The sequence below is a fragment of the Erithacus rubecula genome, assembly GCF_903797595.1.
Source record: "Erithacus rubecula genome assembly, chromosome: 1".
Classification (NCBI taxonomy): domain Eukaryota; kingdom Metazoa; phylum Chordata; class Aves; order Passeriformes; family Muscicapidae; genus Erithacus; species Erithacus rubecula.
The window spans coordinates 96,522,939-96,548,537 of NC_136658.1; the positions used below are offsets into that span (position 1 = coordinate 96,522,939).

Genomic DNA, 25,599 nt, shown 5'->3' on the forward strand with positions numbered 1-25,599 from the left:
CATTACAACTTAACAGTTCCCCCTGCTTTATGAGTATCAAGTGAAATATTAAAATACCTTGCAGTGGTTTATAAATAACATATCATGACTCCCCCAGGGAGGAAGAGGTGTACAGTCCATGCTCCACTACAAGAGCTAAAAGCCTCCCAGCTGCAGGGGAAACTCATGAATGTGGGGTGCAAATACCCCAGTGATTTTAGCAGTGGCTCATTTTGGGTCCAAGAAACAGTTTTAGTACTGTTTGAGCACTGCCCCTGGACCTCTGACAGCTCTCATGTCCCTGCTTGCTCCCATTGGGTCACACCTGAACTTCAAGCCTCCCAGGAAATGTGGCAAAGTGGTGCTGGGATTGGGACAGGCTCTGTGCCTTGCCCCCTGCCCAGGCATAGGGCTGGGACCCATTTCAAGCCAAGCCAGAAATCCGAGCTAAAGACCTGAGCTGACTTTTGTCATGATGTGTTCCTCTGTCCAGAGGCAAAGTGTGAAGGTTCATGAATGCTCCATGCTAAAAGCCAGCAGCAGGGCCAGCAAAGCTCACCAGCTCGGACTGATCTCTGTGAAAGCAGCTGTGTCCTCCCTCTGGACCTAAACTTGTCCCAGGAGTGGGTTATTGCATCTGCAGAGAATGGGATATGTGTATCACCAGGCTGGCAGTGATGCTCCCTGCAGCTCAGGCTATTTGACCAGAGGTAATTAAAAGCTGCCTCTATGTGGTCATGTAATGACAGACTGTACCACAACACTCAAGTGCAAGGATGACAAGCTAAGGTCAAGCGGGCAAACAAGCTGCTGTTTCCAAACTGTGGAATGCCTGTATTTGCATCTGCCTGGATCTCCTTTTACAGTCCCTCTTTCAGTGGTATTTATGACCAATAATTTAGAGTTTGTGTTCAGATTTCATGCCTGCTTGTTAGGCACGTTCACCTTTCAGAAGTGTATGTATGCCAGCTGAGCTGTGTTGCGTCAGAAGCAGCGCTCCTCGTCTGACGGGAACCCAGCTCTCCCTGACACCTCCTAAGAAGCCGGTGCCCAAGCGCACGCACCTGATTTCGGGGAGTGCAACAACCTCCGCGGTGCCCCGGGAGGTGACACCGGTGCGGGGTCCTGCTGAGCGGGGTCCCCTCCTGCCCCTCGAGACAGCTTCTCTTCCTTCTCCTGCGCACCGAGCATTGCTCCCGCCGGGGGGAGCGGGCTGGGCCCGGAGGAGGCAGAGCGCGCCCGGAGCGGCGCTGCCCGCCCGCCCCGCAGCGCCTCCCCGCGGCGGCACCGGCACCGGCACCGGCACCGCCCCCGCCCCGCGCTCCCCGGCGGGAGGCTCGGCGGCTCGCTCCTCCTCGCGGCCGCGGGATTCCTCTCTCCGGGTTTTCGGGCCGCCCCTTCACACCGGAGCGGGACGGCGTGAGAGCAGCGGGCGAGCGGCGCGGATGCGCCCCGGCTCCCGCGGCGGCAGCGGCAGCGGCGGATGCTCGGCGGCCGCCCCGCAGCCCCGGAGCGGCAGGCAGCGAGCGAGGCGATGAGCCGCCCGCCGGCGGCCGCCCGCGAGTGACGGCGGCGGGCGAGCAGCGGCGGCGGCCAGGAGGAGAACGACGAGCAGGAGCAGGAGCAGGAGCAGGAGGAGGAGGAGGAGGAGGAGGAGGGCAGCGATCCCCGGCAGTGCCCGCGGGAGCCCGGGAGAGCTCCGGCCGAGGGCTCGGCCATGCCCTTCGCCAAGCGGATCGTGGAGCCGCAGCGGCTGTGCCGGCGGCAGCCCGCCGCCTCCGTGCTGGAGGAGAGCTGGGGCGCGGAGCCGCCGCCGCGGGACCCGCCGGAGGAGCCGGGCACGGCGAGCGAGGGCGCCGAGGCGGCCGGCGGCGGGGACAGGGAGGCGGCGGCCGTGCTGATGGTGCTGGACCTCTGCTCGGTCAGCAACGTAGCCCTGTCGCGGATCCTCCGACAGCTCTCCGACGTGGCCCGGCACGCCTGCACCCTTTTCCAGGAGGTCGAGGCTGACATCCAGGGCACCCACCGCCGCGTACGGGCGCTGCACGGCCGCATCGCCGGCCTCCAGGGAGCCGTGCGCGGCCTCGACCCCAAGCAGGAGGCAGTGCGTAAGTACCGCGGAATGCGGGATGGATGGGGCGCGCCGCGGGATGGATGGAGCGCACCGCAGCGCGGGGCGCCCGGCGGGGAAAGCCGTCCCCTGGCAACCTGCCGTGCGAAGTTTGGGGCCAGAGTCGGTGGGAAAGGAGCCCTGGCGGGGCAGCAGAGCGGGGAGGGAGCGGCGGGCGCGGGTCGGGTCGGGTCTGTGGGCGCCGCTGGGCGCCGCGGCGATGCCGGCGGGAGGGATGATGTCAGTGGTTTGTGCCTTACGTAAGGAGCTGGCTGGCGGGGCTCTCGGGACGCATCTTCTGCAGCCAAGGGTTTGGCCAGGGAAAGGGACGAGGTCTATCAGCTGGGTGCCGGGGCTGATGGAGATGATCCGCCGCACTCGGGTTGGGTTTTGTCGCTTTGCCGGCCTGTCTCCCTTCCCCGACAGATATCTTCCCCTTAGAAGTGTCTCTGAATTCCCAATCGAATGATCTTCAGTAGAAATAATAAAACTGCTTCGTCGTTACCTGACTGTCGGGGCCATAAAATAAGGAAGTTTGGCTAATGACTTCTTTCTGTTTAAAGAGTGGCCCTGAGGAGCGAAGAGGGGAGGGTGGAGGAGGGGGAGGAGGATAAAGATCAAGGCAATATAGAACTTGCGTTATGAGCACCGCTTGAATCCTGTTTCTTCTCCACCCAAACTATAAAAGCTGTGAAAAGCTCCGTAGTCCTAACAGCTGCTGATTTTTGCTGAATATGGCTCGTGTTCACAGCAGTGTAATGATTTTGTGCTCTCACTGGTGCATACGCTTCCCGAGCACTTGTGGATACGTGTTTTTTTTATAGATAGGGCTGTGGATTGGAAGTCTGGAATAGTGGAGATTGGTGTTGGTTCTGACTTCTCAGTATCTGTTTTAGGAAAAGCAAGGGCTTGAAAGGAGAATTTGGCTTAGTTTTTGCCTTCTGATGTACGCCTCTAAATCCTGAGTACCTCCACTAAGTACAGCAAAGTGAATTTACACTAGGGTAAACAAGACCATGCCCTCTTCTCTGTGTTTTTAGTGAATATGCCATTTAAAATTGTGCTTTGAGTTTCCTCCCCTTTGGAGCATTGTGGAATATACATAACTCTTCTAGGATCAATGAAGCTGTCCTAATTATCAGAATTAAGCGTTAAGTATTCAATGGTATTTAAGTTACATTCTCAGCAGATGTACAGTGACTTTGCTGGTGATGTATTAATGTACACCAACCAGAGATGAGACTGAGAGAGATTTTTTGAGGTTTCAGGCTGAGTGTGTAATCAGAGCAGAGTGCCGGGCTGTGATTGGAAACTGCAGTGAGAAGGAGGCTTGGCTGGGCTAGTGAGGGAACTGTCTGAGGAAATGAAACTCCTCGTATCACATTCTCATCTGTAGGTCTTTTGAGCTGAGTAAGTGTGGGTATATACTAATGTAAGTGAGAGCAGATCTTAGCTGTTCTAATCTGTATGGCTTTTTTCTTTCTGGATTGTGCAAGTGCAGCTTGTTTGCAAATCACAGAGCAAAATCTTGATATTACAGCACAGTTATGTCATCTGCTTAATTAGAGAGTCTGGCTTTATCCCTGTGATGATAAATGCAGAATCTTTTTTTTTTTTTTTTTTTTTTGTAGTGTTTGGTACTCTTTTAAATCCTACTGTCTTTAAGAGGGGAGAAAATTTTGGTTGTGATCTTCCCTGTGTTTGCCAGCTTTTCTTCCTTCCTCTTGTATACAGCACAGTGCCACTGATAAATCTGCAGATGTCCCTAGGTCTGGTCAGCCAAGGGATCCTCCACAAGACTGGATTTTGCCCCCACCCATCCTCCAGTAGGTGTGTGTCTTGCCTGCAGCTGTACAGCTGCTCAAAGCACACCCCCCTGTCCTCATCACTTGTCTCCATGCAGCTCTGTAGCACATCTTCCCTAAAGGTGAAAGTCTCCATACAATCCAATGTACTTGAACCGTCAACTTATTTGCCTCCTCTGGCTGCTTTTATTCCCCTTCCAGTGTTGGATCAGCAGAGCTGCATTTACATAGTGCTGCACCTGAGCATTTCTGCTGAGACCCAGAGCTGAACAGCACCACTCCACACATAATCTCCTCACGTCCCCCCAAATCCATACACACGCACAGCAATTCCTCCCTTTGGCCTCCAGACCCGCTCACTGTTCCCAAGGGACAGCTAAAACTGCCTGGCAGGAAGCTGCCCATCTTCCCTGGAGTGTATAATGATAGTGTGCTTTAACTCTGGGCTGACGCCTCCTCCTTCATTATTGCTTTCAGCAAGACTATGCTAATGTTTGTTTTATGCATGAAGTGCCTACATAATTCACTCCTGAAAGTATTACACTCAAGTTACTACACCCAGTTGTTGTTTTGAAACCAAGAGAGCAATTGCAGGTGGTCACAGATCTGCCCAGGACCCAATCAGCATCACATTAAGGCATACTGACTTCCATCTCCTGTGGCAAGAATGGAAGTGATGGGATGGCCTCAGGGCTGTCTTTTGGCTGTCCAGCCCAAATGACACATCTAAGAATAATTCAGAACTGGCTGGAGGTTTGGACTCATAACCACAAGGAACAAGTTGGTGACAGGCAAGCAGCCACCCCACCCATGGCATGACTGTAATGGCTGCATTGAATTTATTGCATGTTATGAGTCTGGAGGGGCTGGGCTCTTTGGTGCATTGACCAAGACACCATGTACTGGGATGTTAACACCAGGACAGTGCAGCTCCACCACAAGTTTTTCAAGTATTCAGTTTAAAACCACTAGCCTATCTTGCCAGAGTGAGACATTCTTCATATTCCAACTTTAAGTTCAGCACAGTGATTTGAGAATAATGCTACTGGACATGCCCTAGATACTGAGCTGTGACAGGGGAAGGCTGTTTTCTCCATGCCTCATAAGCCAGCTGGATTCTGAGATTGCCCTGCGAGCAGTCAGGCTGTGTTAGGAAAGGAAATGATGGGCTAATGCCATCTCAAGAGCTATTGCAGCCTGTGGTTAGAGGGACAATCCTTGCCCAGAATGCCATTCCTTGGCAATTGCAGATATGGTACCAAGGGGAAGGGGAGCGGGAAAGGAGTTTGCTTGAAAATAGAATATAATGCAGTTTTGCATAATAAACTGAAAATTATGTGTCATTATATTAAAACATCAATGATGTATTCAGAGAATATTAACAAAGAATTAAAATAATTAAAACTGGCATTTTCCCAGTAATGCTTATCACTACTCCTGTCATTTTCACAAGGCCTTAACATTCTCAGCTATGTTACTGTTGCAATGGTGAACATTTGCAAGTATGTGTATACTTTGCTATAAGAAAAGTACTTAAAAGTACTCTACTAAGCTACTGGTAAAGGTGTTTACCTATGTTTTGCCCTTTGTTTTTGTCACTGTTCAGTGTGATTGAAAAACTTTGTTAGGCACAATAAAGGACAGATTCTGGGCAGTTACAAGCAGGTCATCTTCAAAAACTCAAAGTCCCTTGCTTCTGCCTACCCAGAAGCTGCTTGTCCTTTCATCTTTCTTTTAAGCCTCTGGCCAGCCAGCATCTTGCAAATATGAATCCTTTCCCATCCTCTGAATGTAAGAAAAATAAGGGTGAGAAATGTTTTCCTGCTCAGCTCCTGAAGTAACTACTTTGCCCTTCTGCCAGTCCACTGCTTTTCATCATGAGCAGCTCCAGGGTTGGCTTCTAAAGCAGAACCATGTGGGAATAATATCATTGTTGTCAGTCTGGATGTTGCTTAGAGTTTTCTTGTTGCCAGCAAGAGAACTGAGCAGTGTGGTGCTGCCCTGTTTTATTACTAGATGCTTGATTATCTTGGTAATACAGAAACATAGAAGTGCTGGACTAGTGTGTAGACTTACAACTTGGGACTCAGTGCCTCCATGTTTATTTGGAAAGATGATTTCTCAGTCTAGGGGACTAGAGATCTGGCAGTTTAAGTGGAATATTGCACTTTACAGAAACTGATGATGTAAGCCATCTTGCTTTCTGAATAATAGGCAACAACGGGGCAGCAGATTTTGAAAGCCCTAGCTAATGAGATCCTTTTTGCACCCTGGCATCCCAGAGAATTCCACACATTCCAGGCTTTTTTTTGAAAGCATCAATGTGTTACCAGTAGCCAATCTTTCTAAAAGCTCTATGGTTTCCAGAAGTTGCCTGCTGTATCTTCATTGCTCTGCTTTTCCATTCCTGATTTTGCTATGTGCTAACAGTTAGTGATGCAGCTGCTTAGAAGTGTGGGGATCTCCCCTGTTACTCTGCTCTTCAGAGGCCCCTGGATCTCTACAATGAGATACTCTATGGGATTTTCTTGTTTCCTGAAGTGTCAGTATTGAGATAAAAAAGACAGCTCTGAACTGATTCTGAAGAAATTTTAGGCTCTGCATTCATTTATTCTGTTTGATTGAAGTTGGTTACTGAGAACAACCTGGCAAGTTTCACTTTTGCTTTTAGTCTCTTTCATTGTGCTGTTTAGGTGGTTTTGTTTTGATTTTGTTTGGTTTGTGGTTTTTGTTAGTGTGACTTTAAACCGTACTGATAAAGTGCTTTTCTGTTTGGGTTTTGAGCACTACAGGGAAATGTTTAATCCCTTAAAAGGTTTTAATGTATTTTCTGCCACAATCCTACCATTTTTACAAAACATTTATTGGACCCAAAGCTCATCAGAAAATGAACAGAAAATGCACCTCCTCCTTCTTGACTTAGAGTGCTGAAGTCTCAATTGCTGTTGAAATGGAATCAAGAAATTGTCATGCTTCCATCTCAGAATTCAGTCGCATTGTAAGGCTATCCCAGGCCTAGGGTGGTAAGCATCCTTGCAGAGATCTTCAGGAAGATACATAAGACCTTAAGAGTAGATGCATCTTCAAAGAAAAAAAAAAAACCAACATCCAAGTTGGGAAGATAAATGTTGCACTTTATCTAAGCTTCTCAAGATCCTTGAGATTTAAAGTGCAATTTTTATTGTATGGGTTTTCTGTGATACTGAAGTTCAGCTGTAGATCTCCATGGGTTGGATACATTTACACAAAAATATCTTAGATACTGCTGGAGACAAAGTAGAAAAGATTCCTAGCTTCCTTTAACTTTACATTTAGTGAGCCCATCTAAGTGTATCTAAGAGGGTAGTTACTCTTTTAGAGGTGCACACTAATGTAACCTAGGGGACATGAAGCAAGAGGATGTATTCAGAGCTCCTTTGTACACTGAAATTACATTAATTGGCAAGTCTTTGTTGGGTGCAGAATAAAACCTGCAAGAAAAGCAGCTGTACACTGGATGTAGTGATCCATCGCTTTCAGCTTTGTGTCCTTTACCTGCCTGGGAGTGACATAACCTCCTCACTTGTCATTTTGGGAAAGGAGGAAGGCTTTTAGCTTTATTTACCAGTTTTGGTTTCTTGGTGTTGTGCTGGTCACTGTGTACTCATTTGGGTTAAAGAACTCACCTCTCTGGTGCACTTGCTTGCAGTTTGCCCATGAATGCAAATAACCCAAGCTGTGGGTGTGGGAAGGTTGAATTTCCTCAGTGTATGGTTTCTTCTGAATGCAGAGGCTTGATGTCACATTAGCAGAGTGGAAAGGAGAGGGAGGCCAAAGCATGGGCTTTGTTTCTTACCTTTACTGCTGTCAGAACAACAAAGGGATAGAGGAAGAAAAACCTGCTCGCTTAAGGATCCCATCCCCACTTTACCTTAACATTCACTAGAGCACCATTAGCTAAAGTACTGTCATTTAGCAGAAAAATACCTTATCTTTGTTTACAGAATGGTGATAGAAGACCTTTAACACAGGAAAACAACCATTCAGAGGTGTTGCTTGAGGTATTTTTTTCTCATGCGTTTAGTATGTGATAGAAGGCAGCAGGACTGAATGTCAGGTGGATTTGGCAGAGATGTAACTTTTTGAAAACTGGGGTTGTCACCTTCAGTCCTGTTAGCTTGTGGGATGCAGACTCTGGTCTCTTTGCAGATAAAAGTGTAGTGTAAAATCCTTTGTCCTGCCAAGGCCAGTGAGATGCTTGGTGGAAAGGTAGACTCATTACATTTTGTCTGGCACAGCCTGGTAATAGATGAAGAGCAGAAAGCAGTGGTTTTCCTTCAAAGCCATTCCCTGTTATGCAGGTGTAAATCTTCTAGAGTTTTGGTGAATGTCATCTACTTGATTTTCCACTGGTGTAGCTCAGAAAGCATTTGTCTGGGCTATAGCTCCCTGCTTGTCATTCCACAAATAGTAGTTAAACTAATGTACCAGGTTTGAATGTTTGGGGATTTTGTTGCTAGATGGAGAGCCTGCCAGTTAAAAAATATATCAAAAACATAAAGTGCTTGATTTCCACCTCACTGCAGCTACAAGGCTGTGTGATATCATAGTAGTAGCTTCTTCCTGGCTCATGCTCAAGAGTCAAGCAAGAGTCTCTCGTGGGTTTATTAGAAATTCTCCTGGAAATGTTTTTAGCTCCTTTAAGACCAATAAGGTCTCCTTTGCATGGCAGCAAAACTGCAGAGAAAATAGAACCAGACCCGTAATAGACATCAACTTACTGTGGTTTAACAGAAATTCTTGCTACAGCCCCTTTAAAACTCCATGCTTCTATTTAAAAACCTTAAATAGCACAATGTTTGTGCTCATACAGAAACATAAGGTGAATGTTCCAGTGAAATCAATGGAGTAATTCCTACTTTTGGTTAGTTCTCCTACTCATACAGAGGAGATATGATGATCAAGAAATACACAGACTCTGATAACATGCTGAGGGCATGGGGAGGCAATTCACCTGTTGATTCAGGTGCATAAGAGACATTCTCTCTTTGAAAGATGAAGGGCCTGGATTGTTTCCAAAAAAACTCTTGCACAGTTCTCTAATGTCCTTGGACTGAGGGAAGGACTTGCAGGAAGGAAATATAAATACCCAATTTCAAGGTGCCACTCAACTGCTTCTGGATCAGCAGAATCAGGTTTTGTTGGCATTTCTTACATAGGTTTACCTGTTCTGAGGCTTCAGTTCTGAGGATCAGATTGGGTGCAGGGGAGCCACAGCTGTTTAAAAAAGCCCCTGATCTGACACATTCCCCTCACACGTGTTGTATCTAAATCAATCAGATACCCCTAGGAAACTCTTAATAACAAAGTTATGATGTCCAGAGTGGGAAAAGACTAGCTGATTTGAGTAATACACATATGTTTTCAAAGCATTGTTGCAGGGTTGTGTGGTCACTGGAGTCAGAGCGCTGGGACAGTTCAAAAGCTGCTCTTTCCAGTCGCTTGGCATCTCCATGTAATCAGAGGCTGACATCAGACCCTCGATTGGAGCTACTTGAGCTATTAGGCTGTGAAGAGCAGAAAGTCTCTGTGTTACCCAGTGTGTATGAGGGGGGAAGGTTTTTTCACTTCCTTTGATGTATTAGCATCAAGAGAGGGAGTCTTCGCTTCATTCCTAATTGCTTCTCGTCTTTGAATTTATATACCAATATGTAAGTAACTGCAAAGGGAGATAGCAGAATTTATAAAAAGTTCAAAAAGGCAGGGCTTAGAGCATGATTAAAATAAAAGATAGCATGGATGCTGTTTTTAGCTGAAATATCTCCCTAGAATACTTTCCATTTACATTCTCATTATAACTAACTGCTTCTAATGCACTGCTTAGTTTAACAACTGGCATGTTTTTAGGGTAGATTTTAAAGTAGATATACACCCACTGTGTTCTTAACTTGAGACTTTAAATTGCAGTATCTGTATTGGACAATCTTTTCTTATACCTTCTTGGATGAAGGCAGGAAAAAAAGCAATACTGTTAGGAACCTAATTAAGCCCGTAGTTCTATTACTCCAGGAGCTGTGTGCTTGAAATGCTGCTCAATTCAATGTGTGCTGTGTGGCACTGCCATGTTAAGTCCTAGCAGAGAGTGACATATTTTTTTTTAATAGGATCACTGTAATTCTTACAAAGCCACCATGGTTTTCCCTTTCTTTTCAGCTGCCAAGGCAGTTGGACTTTGAACTGCAGCCACTCAGACTGAGTCCCTGAGAAAGTTTGGAGGAGATGTCTTGCGAGTGTGTGCATGTGATTAACGGGAATGAGCATGGGGCTCTGTGTTTGTGCTATAAATATGCACAGACTCTTCAGCCTCCACAGCTTCTCCCTCTGCCTTCTCAAAGTGTTTTTTGTTATCTTGACTTCTAAGTTGACCTGGACAGAGGGTGAGTTGGTGCTAATCCTTCTTGAAGATGTGTGTATCAGTAAGAAAATATGCTAATCCGTCTTGAAAATATGTGTGTCAGTGGCTACAGAACTGAGTCATTTTTAGGAGCAGAGTTTTGTAAGGTGCACTGAAAAATTTCAGTGTGTCCAGAGGCTTTAGACTGCTTTTAGTCAAAACTGGGCTCTCTGTGCATGCTCAATTTTGTCTGATTTTTTTTTTCCCCAAAAGGCATTACTAAGCATTGTTCTCTTCAGATACCAATGACTGTCCATGATTGCAGAAATTAGATCTTCTGAATGATGAAACTCAAGATAGGCAGCAGTAACTCACTGTGATGCTCAGAGGCAAACTTTTTAAAGATGCTATACATGTTTCACTGCATCCTGTACTTAGCAATCTATGATAAGGGGCAATTTAATTTTAAGTGAAACAAGAGATTAATTATGATTTAATGCTTACCATGCAAATCAGAGTGGGTACAAAGAATGGATACTACCCAGTTTCATTTTTTCTCCCTATAAAGTTTATTTATTTGCAGAAAAAAGAGGGCCAGTTCTTGTCATAGGCATGGTCTTTCCCTTGGTGAAGTGGTTTTGATGAAGTGTTGCATACAGGAGGAGAATCAAGAGATGTGTCAGTTAATTTCTAAGAAAAGAAATAATATATAATTGATTGACCACTGACTTTCACATGGCCAACCTTAACACTGGAAACTACATAGCTCTGCACAACCCAGATTTTGAATGCAAACTTTTTTTCTTTCTTGGTTTGTTTTTGTTTTTGTTGGGGTTTTTTTTTTGTTTTTTTTTTTTTTTTTTTTGTTTTTTTTTTTTTGGAGGGAGGACTTTCTCATACTTATCCAAACCTGCTTCTGACTGGTTGTGCTGCTTGAGGCTGTGCTAAACTCAGCTTCTCAGGCTTTTCCACCCCAGGAGTTACAATCATCGCAGAGGCTCCAATCTCATCACACTTAGGAGATCTCACCTCCCTTCCTGTGCTGACTGTTCCCTGCAAAAAGTGTTGCTGCAGGAACCTGAGGTCTTGGTCTCTGCAGAAGATTGCCTGAAGTCTTGCACACAGTATATCAAACACAAATTCTCCCCATAAGTTGGATTATCCTGGCAGCACTGTTTTTAGCCTTGTTTCTTATCAAAACAAGTATTAAGGAATAGCACATTCTGTGTGTATAGCAGGGAAGGGGGTGGGTGTGCCTGGGTGTCTCGCACCAGCCATTCAGGAATTTTGTATTTGTTACTCAGCTACAATTTCAACTACATTGCCACAATGTAGAAATCATAAAGGAAGCTGCCAGGTAAAGAAAAGGACAGATTATTCCTACTGTATTTGGAGGAAGGTCTTGTTCTTTATTAAAATCTAGAAAGTCCACTGGGGAAGAAAGCCCAAATAAATGTTCCAACCTAATAAAAAAAAGTGCTCCAGTTGGAGCTCACATTTACTTCACTGTGAAAGTCGGTCTTTGCACAACATAAAAGCTGGAGAACACCAGGCTTCATTAGTTCCACTGCTTGCAAAACTGGTTGTTTGTATCCCTCTTTCCCCTCTAGAAAATGCTGATTATTTCTTTTCAATTTCAATATTGTTTTTTGAAACTTATACCTTGAATGACTTTCATTTTGTGCCATCCTGTCCTTTGCTCCTCTTCTCATGGTGCTTTCACAAGGGTTACACTTTTACTTCTGTCTTAATAGCAAAGGCAACCCCCACTCCTTTCATGGTGTGAATGAACAGTATTAATTTTTACAACTGTGGTTTATTCTCCATTGATTATCTTTAATGTGATGCTGTCTTGTTCAGTTAATAAACTATCTGCTAAGATGTAATTATCCCCCTCCCCCAAACATAACCTGCTTTTAATAGATGTTGTAAATGCACTCATTGTGCCTGGCACATTAAAAGCACTGGTTTAAGTTCCTGTACTTTCAAATTGTACTTTCAAATCAGCACTGCAGCTGAAGTGTATTTTGTGGCAATCATGTATGATCCAGGGTTTGTGCTGCAAATAGTTTTAGGGATCTCTGTCAATACACAGAAAGTTTAGAGTATGATGCTCTCTCAGATCCACCAATAAAATCATCTGCCTACAGGTATGAAAATGAGCACCTATATTTGAGAAGTGCTGTGTCTGTAAATGAGTGAATGGGTTATAGCTACATTCAGCAGCTATAATGTGATTATTCATTTATGAAATTGTCCAAGTGGAACTTAACACAAATTATTAGTGTAGATTAAAAGTGTGTTTCATTTATGTGCTTGTTCCAAAGAACCCAATAGAATGGCAATTATTTAAAGAAAATAAGAGGAAACTGCAAAATATCACAGCTCAGGCTAGTTATTTATTTTCTTTCTGAATCCTGTTTGGCTTTAGATTTGTCTTGATAAGCAGCATCTTGGACTGTGAGACTAAAAGGTTCTGTCACCATAAAATAAGTGTGCCTGTTTTTGTGCAGACCTTTTTAAATGACAATTGAAAGAGGTTTTCCTCAAAGAGGAAGAAAAACAAGAAGAGGTTATTCCTCAAGATTCTGTGCATCACTAGAGAAGGAACAACTTTGTGTATACACATGTGCACACACACACACAGAGAAATGCTTTTCTAGACAATGGAAGAAGACCAGTGGAAAGATTGGACAAGATCACATTGGTCACTGAGTTTAGAAAAGCTTAATAAATGGGAGGAGAAATTTACAGCCACATTAGCAGTAAACTCATCAAATGAGTGAAAATATTTAGAACTCCAGTTCTCATTGCAGAGGTAAGAATTTAAGGCATTTAATGTATCTTGTTTTTTTCTTGTTTTGACTTTTTATCTTCATCCAGAAGCATCTCATGCTTGGGTTCCCTTCCTTCTCATTTCCTCCCTCTCTCAGTGGAAGATAAGTTTGGACTCAGAGATTTTGAAGTTACTGATGGAAACTCTTCTACTGCATGTAATGGGTGGTCAGAAGTGAGGTACATCATGCTTAGGGATTTGGGAATTCTGCTGTTTGGTACTGCACACTTGCAAGAGTATAGACTTTAGCTTTGAATGAACTGTACTTGCTATATTACAGAAAGGGCTGAAAAATAAAATTCAAATGTAGAAAAGCCAAGGTAATGAAATTAAATCTTCCAGAACAACAAATGGGTAAGTGAAAGTTAAAGTGATGCAAATCTAGGCCTTGAGTTGGACTTGATGATCTCAAAAGGTCTTTCCCAACCTAGTTCATTCTGTGATTCTGTAATTCTGTGATGCAGTGTCATTTGCAGATTCACTGAAGGAATGTGTCATATTTATTTTTGCAGAGGTGTCTCCCATGCCTTTGTTCCCTTTTGAGACAGTCCAACCTTGGGCATGTTAAATATGTCTCTACAGAAGTTGGCACATACTGACCTTGTTTGCTGCAGTCTGCTCTTCTGTAGCCTCTTGATTCTGGTGGCATGAGCCAGATGGACAGAGCCCTAGAGCTAAATGCTGGATAGTATAATTAAGTGCTCTAGTATTGAAGGCTGGAGTTGACTGAGACAAACTTGGCTGATACTACAATATTTCTTTCTTTGTCCAAAGTTACATCTCCAGTGTCAAAGTAATTCCTGTTTTCCCTTTCAGATCATATTCCTTGGGTGTGAGGATACTGAATTATATACCAATATTATTTTCATTGACATAATACAGAGTTCTCTCTACTGCTTTGTGCCCTGATAGCACTACAGAAACATTTTACAAATTTATAGAGCTTGTGGAGCTCACATGAATTTTCCTTTCATATCTGTACAGCCTTTTTTATGCTATGTTTTGGAGTCATGGTGGTCAGCTGTGAGCATCATGTGAGTTCTGCTCCCTGGAAGCCCATGTCAAGCCTGTTGAGGAATGTGGTTTATGAGGAAACAGCAGATGGCTTTTAGGTGTTTTCTGCTGTTATCTGTCAGTGGCTGGCAGGTGTGTAGAGCAGACTCAGACCCATCCAGGTGCTGAGCTCCTCCCAAGTGAGCTGAGAATGTTTAGTTTTGCAGGCTGGAACTGAGGAGGACCCAGCAGTTAAATTACCACTGACTTTTCATGACAGGTAAGGGGAAGGTTGTTAGTGGCATTTGGTTCACCAAGTTTTAGCACTCTAAACTCTGGGCCATCCATCCTGTTTGAAGGTGAGCTTGTCTTTCACTCTTGAGCAGAGGATGTTTCTAGTTGAGTCCCTTAAGTTCTGTGAATGTCACAGTGTGAGTGGGTACTGCCACAGGATTTTTGGCACTGTTCTCAGCTCTGTGGCAGTGACAGCACATCCTTCCTCTCAGAGGAGTTACCACAAGCAGTGGGAGCAAGTTGGGTTGTGGGGTGATGGATCCATGACACACAGATGACAGGCAATCTGCAAGGCTGAGACCCTTCCACACCAGGAGTGCTTCTGTCCTTCATGAGGAAATACTTTCAGGTGCCATATGAAGGCAGTACCCTAGGTGGGATTCTCCAGTCTTACTTTTCAACAAGAAGGAGTCCTTGCAGGCTGGAGCTGAAGAGATCTGCAGACCTTACTCTGTGGGAACCAGGATGAGTTTGCAGTTGCCAGTCTTTCTTCTGAGCTTTGGCTCATAGAGGAGATTGAGCTTTCTTACATTACAGTGTGTCCTGGTTAATTACAGTCATGTAAAGATGAGGTTTTACCTTGGGACTTGGTTTAATTAAAAAACGGTGCTGGGAAGTTTATTAAACATCTATGTTCTATCTGGCTGCCAAGTTCTAACACTGGTTTTCTTCAGGTGCTCTCCCAGCTCCAGTCAAAAAGAGCCACCTGAACCTGACATCTGCACTAATGAAAGGGGAGGGAGGACAGGCTGCCATTCTCTGTCCAGCCTAGCAGCTCATTTTTCACAGCTTGGGCTTGTGTCTGGGCTTTGGGGAGGGGTTTTTGCAGGTAGTTCTGTCAGAGAAAAAGTTGCAGTGCAGAACCTAAAGCTTTCCCTGTGTAGTGGAAAAATCATGATCATGCATGTGAAATGTGGACTTAGAGGAACTTTGTGTGGGTGGTCTTGTTTTGACTCTTTCTGCCCCCCTTCCTTTCCCTTCCTGCTCACGTATGCTGAAGTCTGTCGTCTATTTAACTTGGGCTTTTCTAATAATCCTAGATAATATACAACAAAAACAATAACAAGGTGCCTGGATATCAAATCCTTCTGAACTGTAGAAGCCACAAGATTTCTTAGACATGCTTTTTGTTAGTACTGGCTTGTGAGAGACCTAGCACTCCATGATGCCCATCTGTTAGCAGCATGTTTAAATGTGATTAATGTGAAAGTTGCAAGAATTGCAATAGCTTTTGCTACTCTACAAGAGAATCTGTCACTGTTAATCTCTTGCAGTATTAAAAGCTCAATATAGTAAATCTAATGTTATGGAAAGCTGTAGCTTTGCTTTTCTTACTATCACCTTGGTGTATTAAACTACTATTAACTGTTCCTCTGTAGTTCACAAGCATAGAGGGACTGCAGATATAATGCACATGCAGAAGAATATTTAAATGATCTTTCAAGTATGAAGTCTCCCAAGAAAGAGACACTCCAGCATAAAAGGGTTTTGGGGAACATTAGGTTTGATCAGTATTTCTGAGGGGATGTGGACAAAGCAGGATACATTAAAAGTCAGCCCTTTCCCAAAATGCTGGTGGAGGCTGGGAAAGTCACAAGCAGTGTCTTGATGTGCTTGTTCTTTGCTTGCATTGGTAGATATGATTTACCCACCTATAGCAGTAGACCTACATCATTAGTAGTTTAATCAGAACTGTTGCATCTTTAACAGAGATGATAGGTAGGATAAGCAGTGTTATGGCACAAGCAGGGACTGTCTCCTAGAACAGTCTGACACTTCAAGAAGCAAATAGGGGAGGACCCAGGGAAGGAAAATTACTTGCTTCATATAGCTGCTTGTGTTGGAAAGGATCAAAGAAACCATAATGAGTCAGTATCTTTCTTTTTCTTTAAAGGAAATTTCAGAAGAGTGATTCAATTAAGTAGTAGTTTATTCAAGATCTGCAGGTGGCTTGTAAAGTGTAATCATATCCCCCTTACCTTTTAAACTCAGATCTACAGCTTTGTTCATTTTAGTGGAGGTGGAGATCTCCATTCTTGGATTTACAGTGGCAGTTTGGTAGAGGAGAGGGCTTGTTATAAAACTTCTTGGTTTATAGCACAAGGTGCTTTTGTTTCCAGCAGGGACAGCAACAGTGCTTTGGTCAAGACATTTCAAAACTGCTTGCAATCTTCTTGTAAGATCACTGGGCAACTGTAGGACAAATTGAGACCTGCTTTTCAGTGAAACAGCCCCTTGCTCCATCATGAACAGTTTCTACACAGCTGCCAAGCAACTTGTCCACTTCCACTCATTGCACAAAGTCCAGATCAGATAGAATAGTGCTGCCAAAGGGGTAGTTACAGAATATATATAGTTGCAGAAATCAGACTGGACTCTGTGGGATTTTCTGGTTCTTCTGTGTGCCCCTCTATAAGCCAGTCTTTGAAGATTTTAAGAGCTTGAGGTGCCATGATTAAAAGCTTCAAGGACCATGGTTTTTCATTTACTCTCTGAATGGACAGGCATCAAGTCCACTGCTCTGAGCCATTGGGAAGACTTGCAGGGGAGATAGCTTGTCAGTCAGACCGAGTGCAGTAAAGGGTCTTTCTCCCTTATTGCACACTGGTGAAGTGGAACTGTTAAATTTGGTCCCTGAGGGCTGTGGTGGCACACCCTGCACCTGTGAGTCTCACTACTGCTCCTGCTCTTTGTCCTGTGAATGGAGGAGTGATGCCCAGTATCCTCCATCCATTGTCACCAGGAGAATCATGTGCCAAAGGCTTCAGGTGGAGGTCATGCAGCATGTTATCAAATTAGGAGATTGCTTTGCTCTGCCCCCTCCCTTCAGCTCTTTGGCAGTCAGAGACTGTTAGCTCACACTTAGAAATTCCAAGAACTTCTAGGATAGTATTCCAAAGCCTTGCAAAGCTGTGTGAAATAGTGTAAAATCTGTTTACAAGAGTCCTCATGGAGCAGCTCCTCCCTGTACTCATGGTACATGGTACTAGGAAAGGGCATTTTTTCCCATGATTTGAAAGAGTTTGGGAGACAGAAAATTAGGACAAGGAGGATTCAGCTGCACCTTAAGAGTTTCACTTCTGCCTTATGCTTTTAGTTCACATTTTAGCTGTTAAAATGTGGAGGAAGGAGAATTTAGTGAGCAACTGTGTATGTGTTTGTCTTCAGTGAATGCCTGCTCAGGCAAGGCAAGCATGATTCAGCTACTAGTTAGTGCTGATATACCAGAATTGGCAAGCACTGAACACTCCTGCTACTTGATTTGCCCCAGTTGCTTGATGTGCAGTGCTGAATGCATGAACATTCACCAATGCTGCTGCACAAACAAATAAGTTAATAAAAAGCAGCTGATTGTGTCATTGTAAGATGTAGAAACTCCAAAGTAGCACTGAGATTATTTAAAAACAGATGTTCTTATCTGGAAACTCCTAGAAACAGAGTGGTTAGGCAGGATAGACACAAAACAAACTCTCTACCTTGTCTTTAAGTGATTTAATGGTGAGGACTTTCATAACAGTTTTTCTCTTGAAGCCTTATCCCAGGCCTGAGTTTGACAGTGAATTTAGCTTTGGATTATCTCAGAGATAATTGGAGCTGCACTGGCATTCTCCAGTGAGAGAATTAACCCATGGGGAACAGCATTTTAAGGGGGACGCACGGGAAAGAAAACTCTCTGTGAAAACTGGAATCATACAAACCAGCTGTCTGATCTTGTATAAAGTGATACTGGCCCTTTGTAGCTGCATGTGAGTGGTGTTTAACCCCTGCCACCATTGCCAGGTGCTGCTGAGAGGGAGGAGCCCAGCTGGGAGCAAGGCTGTGCAGAACCCGGGGCCAGAGGCGTTTCATTGTTCAGGCAGACAAAGCTTCCCGCCCTCATCAGGCACTTGGGGCTTTTTCTTTCTGCTTTCCCTCCCTCTCCGAGGGGACTCAGTAAAATGACTGGCATACATAGCAGGCACAGCAAGATGGATCCTTTCCATTTACATTTCTCTGCCTTCTGGAGGCCAAAGTTGTCCCATGCTTATGGCCTGAGGTGTACTGAGGGTGCCCCGTCTCCCCAGGGGCTGTTGGGGTGCAGGATTGACTTCTCTGCCATTTCCCTGGAGTCCTGGGTGCACACAAACTCATTCTTAACTTGCACAGCTTAAGGAGGACTCTCTAGCTATGGCCACTGGTAGGAGACTTACATTGTTGTCTCCTTCTTATCACCTGATAAGACAAGTTGTGGAGTGGTGTCCATATACATCCTCTTCAGAGGTTGTGAAAACACCTGAGGATGACAAGCAGTTTGGGAAGTTATATTGAGTTATATATGCTGCTGCTGGAGAGGGAATGCAGAGCTGCTGTGGGGTGTTCCAAACCATGGAAACAGCAGCTGGCAGTGGTGGTGTTCTGGAGAGGGAATGCAGAGCTGCTGTGGGGTGTTCCAAACCATGGAAACAGCAGCTGGCAGTGGTGATGTTCTGCTTTAACAGTGGAGAGAGCAGTGCAGGGTCCCTCCCATCCCAGGTATGGCCTGCTGTAACCTGGAGAGAGGGCTCAGGGGAGGAAAAGAATATTCTTTCTTCCTTGAGCCTAATGATAATCCTCAAATACTCAGAAAAATAGTTTTGATCAGAAAATCATGGCTGCTACCAGATGCTTCAAGCAAAGTGTAAGAAGTGCTGTAGTAAAAAGTAGTAACAACTGCCCACACATGAAGCTTTATTCTAGAGAAGGAAGGCTTGGCTTTGACATGTCCTTTGAAGCATGAGCTTCTTATGTGCTATTTGTTCACTCTATTTTCATTGCACATGCTACTATTAACTGAGCTGGGTGTATGTTTTTGTTTTTGTTTTTTTTTTTAATTCTTCCTAAATTCTTGGCCATAGTGATGAAACATGGCCAGCAGCTCTGCTGGTTACCTGTGCATTGCCTGGGAACTCTCTGGAATTAGTTTAATTTCTCTGAATACCCACTTGTTCTTGCATTACAAAGCTGGATAATTAAAGAATACCGGAATTCTCTCTCTGTACTATTCATTCCTTTGTGTACCTCTTTCTTGTGCCCTTCTATCTAAATTAAATACATTAGACCTCTCCAGTGTCTTTCCATCTGTAGATCTTTTCATGCCACTAATTATTTTTATAAGCTGCTTCTGGAGCTCCTTTATTTCTCAGTATCATTCACAATTCAAAGGAGGCTGCAGACAGCAGTATCCTTATAAGTGTGTTCTGGGAGCTCCTTTCTCCTCAGTTTCTCCCTCCATCCTCCCCATTTTCCAGGCTCAGTGCTGTAGCCTTCCCTCACTAAACCCAATGACTTCAGCCATTGTAAGTGAAGGATACAGAATCCTTCATTTATGTGTATTAATCTGATAAGTGACTAAAGCTACAGGCCTGAGCATCTTGGTGAGTTGCCATATCATTTGCTAATCATTAACACAGTTGAAAGACTTTTTTCTTTATTAAAAAACAAAGTATAGTCTTTAAAGAGCAGTATTTTGCAAGAAGAGAAAGCTGTGTTTGTTTTGAAAGGAAGATTTATTGAGATGATATAATCCAACTTGTGCTATCTCCTCACCTGTTTTTCCTCAGGGAGACCATCAATCTTTATTAACATTTCTAAATCAAAAGATAAAAATGATAGACAAATTCCAGAATGGGATGAAAATGCTAATAAGAGCTGAAAGAGAAATCCTTTCCTTTCAGTACCTGCTGAAATGGAATTCAAAGAGGATCTAGTTCACTATAGATGTGTGTGATCTCAGAGCAGTTTTGTGGCTTCAGTCCTTTGTAACACGAGATTGGACAGAAAGAGCAGTGGTGCCTGGGTCCCATCTGGAAGGATTTATCATCTGAACTCTTAATGCTGGGCTTGCTTTCTTTTTTTCCATCTAATCTTTTTGCACTTACATGGCTCATGTGAAACAGCTTTGAGTGGGTCCTGGACTTGTTTGTTTCCAGCTTCTCACCTTGCTTCACCATCTCTTTCCTGGGCTGCCTCTAGCACAGATGGCACTTTCCTCATCCTTGGGCTATCCCTGCCTCTGACTTTTGCAGTGCTGGCTCCATCACAGCATTAATGCACACAGCAAGATCTTGCCAGTTCTGTCTGATGATGAATATTGTGCTGCATTCCCCAAACTAGCACAGGTTTGAGAGAACTTAATTTTTTACAACCCTCCTTTGTGCCATGCCTGCATCTGACCTGTGAAAATGTATTCAAAGAAGAATGAGGCTTTCTAGGTGCTTGGAGGATGAAGGTTTTAGAGAGAAGTTGTCCCTCAACTAGCATTGGAGGGACATTTGCTGAAGAAGCAGCTGTTGGGCTGAAGTTCACTCTCATTTCAGGAGACACAAGTCACACACAGATGTTTAGTAGCTCATCTGGGTTTCTCTTCTCTCTGAACATAATCTATAACACCTTGCCTGTGCAGGCAGACAAAAATTTGCTCCATGAATTAGGAAGAAAATTATAGATGGAAAAGGTTGTTTTCAGTAGACCAAGCACTGGTGTCTCTTTCAGATAAAAAAGTGGAAAATCAGGTTGAAAAAATTACTGTTTTCAAAATTGTTCTTCCCTTCACTCTCACAAAAAGTAGTCTTGTGACCCTAGCAAGGGAAAGCATGCAGCTTGTCTGACTGTGGTCTTTAACACAGTTTGAGCATGGCAACCTTATCTATAAATTATAACACCCACAGATACATACATGCAGGTTAAATATCCATTCATGTATTTAAACAGTAATATCTTAAGTTATTAGATTTATTCACACATTTTAGTTTCATTTTTAACATTTTTTGCAGCTATTTGTAGTTTATTGTATAGGGAATGAAAGGGTAAAACCCAGGCTTTTTCTTATTTACAGATAAATGCTACTATGCTGTGATTTCAGTGACTGGTTTTTTTTCTTGACTCACTAACCCCAAATTAATCCACAGCTCTTCAGCACTGAGCTACACTGGATCAGAGTTAGAATTGTGAGCTGTATTGGAGAATCAGAGAATTTTCCAGTTTGTTTTTCCATTTTGATCTAGTGCAGTATATTGCCTGTGTTGAAACTAAACAGAATTAACTTTGTAATCTCTAGTGTACAGCACCAATTTCTTTTTCAAATAAGCTTAGAATAACAAGATATAGCTACTGTTGACGTTCAGTCAACAAAATATTTTTTAAATACCTAATAAATAGAAATGTCTGATAGTACTCACTTTTTAATACAGAAACTAAAGAATGGCTGCTCCTAAGGGAAATAAGGCACTGGGAGACCTGAAACAGCCAACCTATATGAGACAGTGCAGCACATCCTGAATTTGTGCTGTGTAACAGAACTCTTGGCAGAACAGAGCTGTCAGATGTAAGTGAAGCTGATGGACCTGGGTCACATCTTTCCTGTAGAAGCAATTGTTGCTGCATAGTTTTAGAGTAATCTCCTCCAGGGTGGTCAGGGAGGTAATTTCTTTCCTAGCTGGCTCTTCCAAACATATCTGTGCATTCAGAAGGCAATGTTTGGGAGCAAATTAGACAAATGTGGTCCTATGGTTCAGGCTTGATGCACTTCCTTTGCCATGTCTTTCTGGGAAAAGCCTTAGCCCTAATTACTGGTTTCTCTGTGAAAGCATATAAGAAATCTGCTGGTTTTAGCAATAGAAATTTTGCCTGAGAGATGTTCACTAAAGCTGAATTCTGGTCCAGCACCAGGAGGGGTAGGGCTTTTTGTGTTTGTGTTTTGTTGTTGGGTTTTGTTTGTTTGTTTTCTCTGAAGAGTTGTAAAATATTCATGTTCTTTGTGTGTGAACATTAATCACAGGGTGGTGGGTGAGAGAGGCTTTTTCAGGGGTCAGTCTTTGCTGCTCTCTTGCCTGTGCAAAGCCACTGTGAAATTGGAGGAATTTCTGCTGACAGTTTGAGAGCTTCTAAGGTGAGGAATGGGATGAAGCATAGTGATTGGGACTGGTCTGTTCTTCTCTAGGCTTTTTGCTCTGGAAGGGCATGACCTTCAGTGCATGTGGACCATAGTGAACACACTGAGTGAATATGTAAGATGTCTCTGAGGAAAGAAGCAACTTTAAATTTAGTGTTCAAATACAAATAAGAGAGAATGTTACTGGAATAGACACAGGAGTGTCAGAAAGGACAGGTGCCTTCCTTTAAACAGACACTATTTATGGTTTAATTAGATTCCCATGTTAGTCCCTAGGTCTGAAGGGAAATGGAAGAGGTATTCAAAATTCCAAAGAATACGATTAGAAATTGGACTAGTCTGAGCAGGTAACAAAATCTGCCTTTTCCTCTTTGTCTCTCTCAGGAGTGCAGTGGCTGGTGGGGGAAATTTTACTTCTATGATCGTGTGACCTGATTTTGTCTCCCACTTGCACAACACAGCCTCTTGTAAGAAAACGACTAGTCTTAAATTCATACATAATTGCACAGCAGGGAGACTGAGTTTAAAAATGCAGATTTCTGTGTGTTAAGGAGCAGAAATCTGTTTTGAACCCTTGAACTTCCTTTGTTGTTTAAATGGCCACCTACAGAACCCGTCTGCAGAGAGCCTGTGAAACACAGTGCCTTCTTTTATATGGAACACTATCTTCCCCCACCCCTCTCCTTCTCCCCTCCTGTCTGACATGAATGTAATACTCTATCCTTGTAACAGAGGACACTAATTATGGAACTTAGAGCCTATGTATGTCTAGGCTATACAGTAGCAGTAAATGAGGGTATATTCTGCTAATCAGTGGTACTGAGCTTGGGAACAGTGTTATCTTTCTTTTCTTGAGAAAATGAGCTATGTGCTTTATTTTACATCTTTTCTTACTGAATAGGAGCTCAGTTAGTAGGTACAAGCCTCCTCCTATCTGTATCAAAGAGGCTCATATTTATATCTTTGTCCTCAGATGTTCAAAATCATGTTCTTCTACTACAATTTGGCAATTTAAGAAAGCACCAAATATCCACACCCTACTCTTGCTACCCCATATAATTAAGTGCTGTAAGGATAAATTTGTGTTGTGAATATGATTTTATAGAGCTTATACTTTATCATACTTGCTAAAGCCTTAGTGTAATGGGCAGTGTTGCCAAACATGCTGTGACTAACTCATATGAGTATCAGCAAGAAAATTAAAACAGTGTGGAATACTTGTTTCATATAAATTACTTCCTAAACACTCAGCTTTACAATTTTGCATTTTTCATGTCAAGAACAAACAAAAAAATTAAGCTCAAACAAATCACCTTAACTGTAAATGTGGAAAAAGTAATTTTGTAGAATGGATGATTTAAAGATAAAAATGCTTTAGACCTTGTAGACCTGGACTAGCATACACCTGTGCTACAAAATGCATTTTTTTGCTTCACTTAAGCTAAGGTAAAATAAAGAAAAATACCTCATTGGGAGTATTAACTCTTTCACAGTTTTTCTTGTTCCTGTGTTGAACTGGATAAAGTGGTGTTCCAACTGTGCTGGAGCTTCTTAAGTGTGACCTGTCCTTTGAAACATTTTGGGAGATGCTGCAAGGAGAAGGTGTCTGTCCTGTCTTGCATGGAGGCAGAAGAGAGGTGTGTGATGTTATCATGGCAATTTGCTGTGGTATGCAGCTAGGAATTGATTGTCTAGAGCCTGAGTGGCCTGAACTCCATGAGATCCTGTGTCCCATGGCAGAACACCCAGAGACTGGCAGCCACCAGGCAGGTGGGCTTCTCATTCTGATTCAGGAAACTTGTGGGAGGCCCTTTCAGAAGGAGGTGTTTGCCTCAAAGGGTGACTTTGCTTGGGAGATTGTTAGGCTGCATGCAGCAGTGATGGGGCAGGGAGGATAATTTCTGTAAATTTTCATAGGGGAAGGAGGCTGTTGGCTGGTTTTGGAATATGGTTACAAATGTGGGGACTATGGCTGGATCCTTGTGCAGGCTTAAAGTCAGGCAAGGACTCTTTGTTTTCTTTTGCAAGCAGAGACATAGTTTTGTGCTTAAAACACTGAAATATTAAGACAGATTGCTTTGCAGGAAAAAACAAAGTTTAATTGTGCTGCTTGCCTCATCTCTGTGGAAATTTGTTTGATTGTTTTTGGACCCTTTGTCACTGCATGACATGAGGAAAAGGTGGAGAGCCTAGGAATAGCCTCTGGAAGATGAGGGTGAGTCAAACAGTGAAGCTGAGAGTTCTGTAAGTTCTTAATTGCCTTTAAGTGTAAACTGTGCATGAGAGAAATGCATTGTTCTTCCCTACGAATACACTTTACTAAGTGTGCAAATGAAGCTAAGGCATTTTGTTCTTATCTTGTTACAGCTTTATTCCTGACTGCAATTAGCAGCAATTTTATTAATCTTATTCATTTTGTGCATAAGCTGTACTGGTCCAGAGATTCTGTTAGTACCTGCTTGGGAAAACCCTAATGAAAGAGGACCTTGTAAAATGGTTGATGACAGATGCTCTTGGTTCAAGATTGCTGGCACTCTGGACAGTGTTGACAGCTTCTGGGATTTTATTGACTACCTTGGATTGCCAAATCTGACAACTTCTGGGATTTTATTGATCACCTTGGATTGACAAAAAGTAGAGTCATATGCTCCTTTGAGTATTAGCTTTCTGTGTTTAAAAAGAAACAAATTACTAGCTAGTCTGGTTGTAAACATGAGTATTTTGAACTCTAGAGTTTCACAGCTGTAAAGGTGGATGAAGAACACTAAACTACCATTTATCAAACAACCCACAGAGCCCTGGTGCTTCTGAGCAGATGTTATGTATGCAGACTCTCTTTTAGGAGCCAGTGGCATTTGACTACTGATGTTTGAATACTTGAACTTGGCAATAATGGACAGAGATTGGCATATCAGCTCCCTTATGAGGTGATTCTACTTGGAGCTGATCTAAGCATCTTAAAATAAATCCAAAGCACGAATAAATGGTGGTTGTCTGTCTAGAGGATTTCCTGATAGATATATTGCTATGTTTTCTGAAAGTGCAATTAGAGGCAATTTTCTGTCCTACTTCAAGAAACTTTACTGCTGTATTCACTATGTACTTTCATAGGGCTTTTTCCCCTCCAATTTTTACATAGGAGGTCTTGCAGATTTTGTTATTTAACCTGGAAATGGTAGTTTTAACTGGCAGTGATAGCACCTTCTATTTTTACAAAGAAAGTTTAAAATTATAGAAGAATAACTGTTAAAATTGGTTGAATTGAGGTATTTTTCTTTCAGAATTGGCCAATGCACATGA

General features: G+C 43.3%; 1 protein-coding gene across 1 annotated transcript in view; it reads left to right on the forward strand.

Moving 5' to 3' along the window:
- The first annotated feature begins 1,584 nt into the window (after window positions 1-1,584).
- Window positions 1,585-25,599, forward strand: part of NHS (NHS actin remodeling regulator) — a 242,136-nt gene continuing 218,121 nt past the window's right edge. Inside the window, exon 1 of the mRNA XM_079313199.1 lies at window positions 1,585-2,087. Within this exon, the coding sequence (XP_079169325.1) occupies window positions 1,697-2,087 (391 nt within the window). The 5' untranslated portion in view covers window positions 1,585-1,696. The remainder of the gene's footprint in view (window positions 2,088-25,599) is intronic.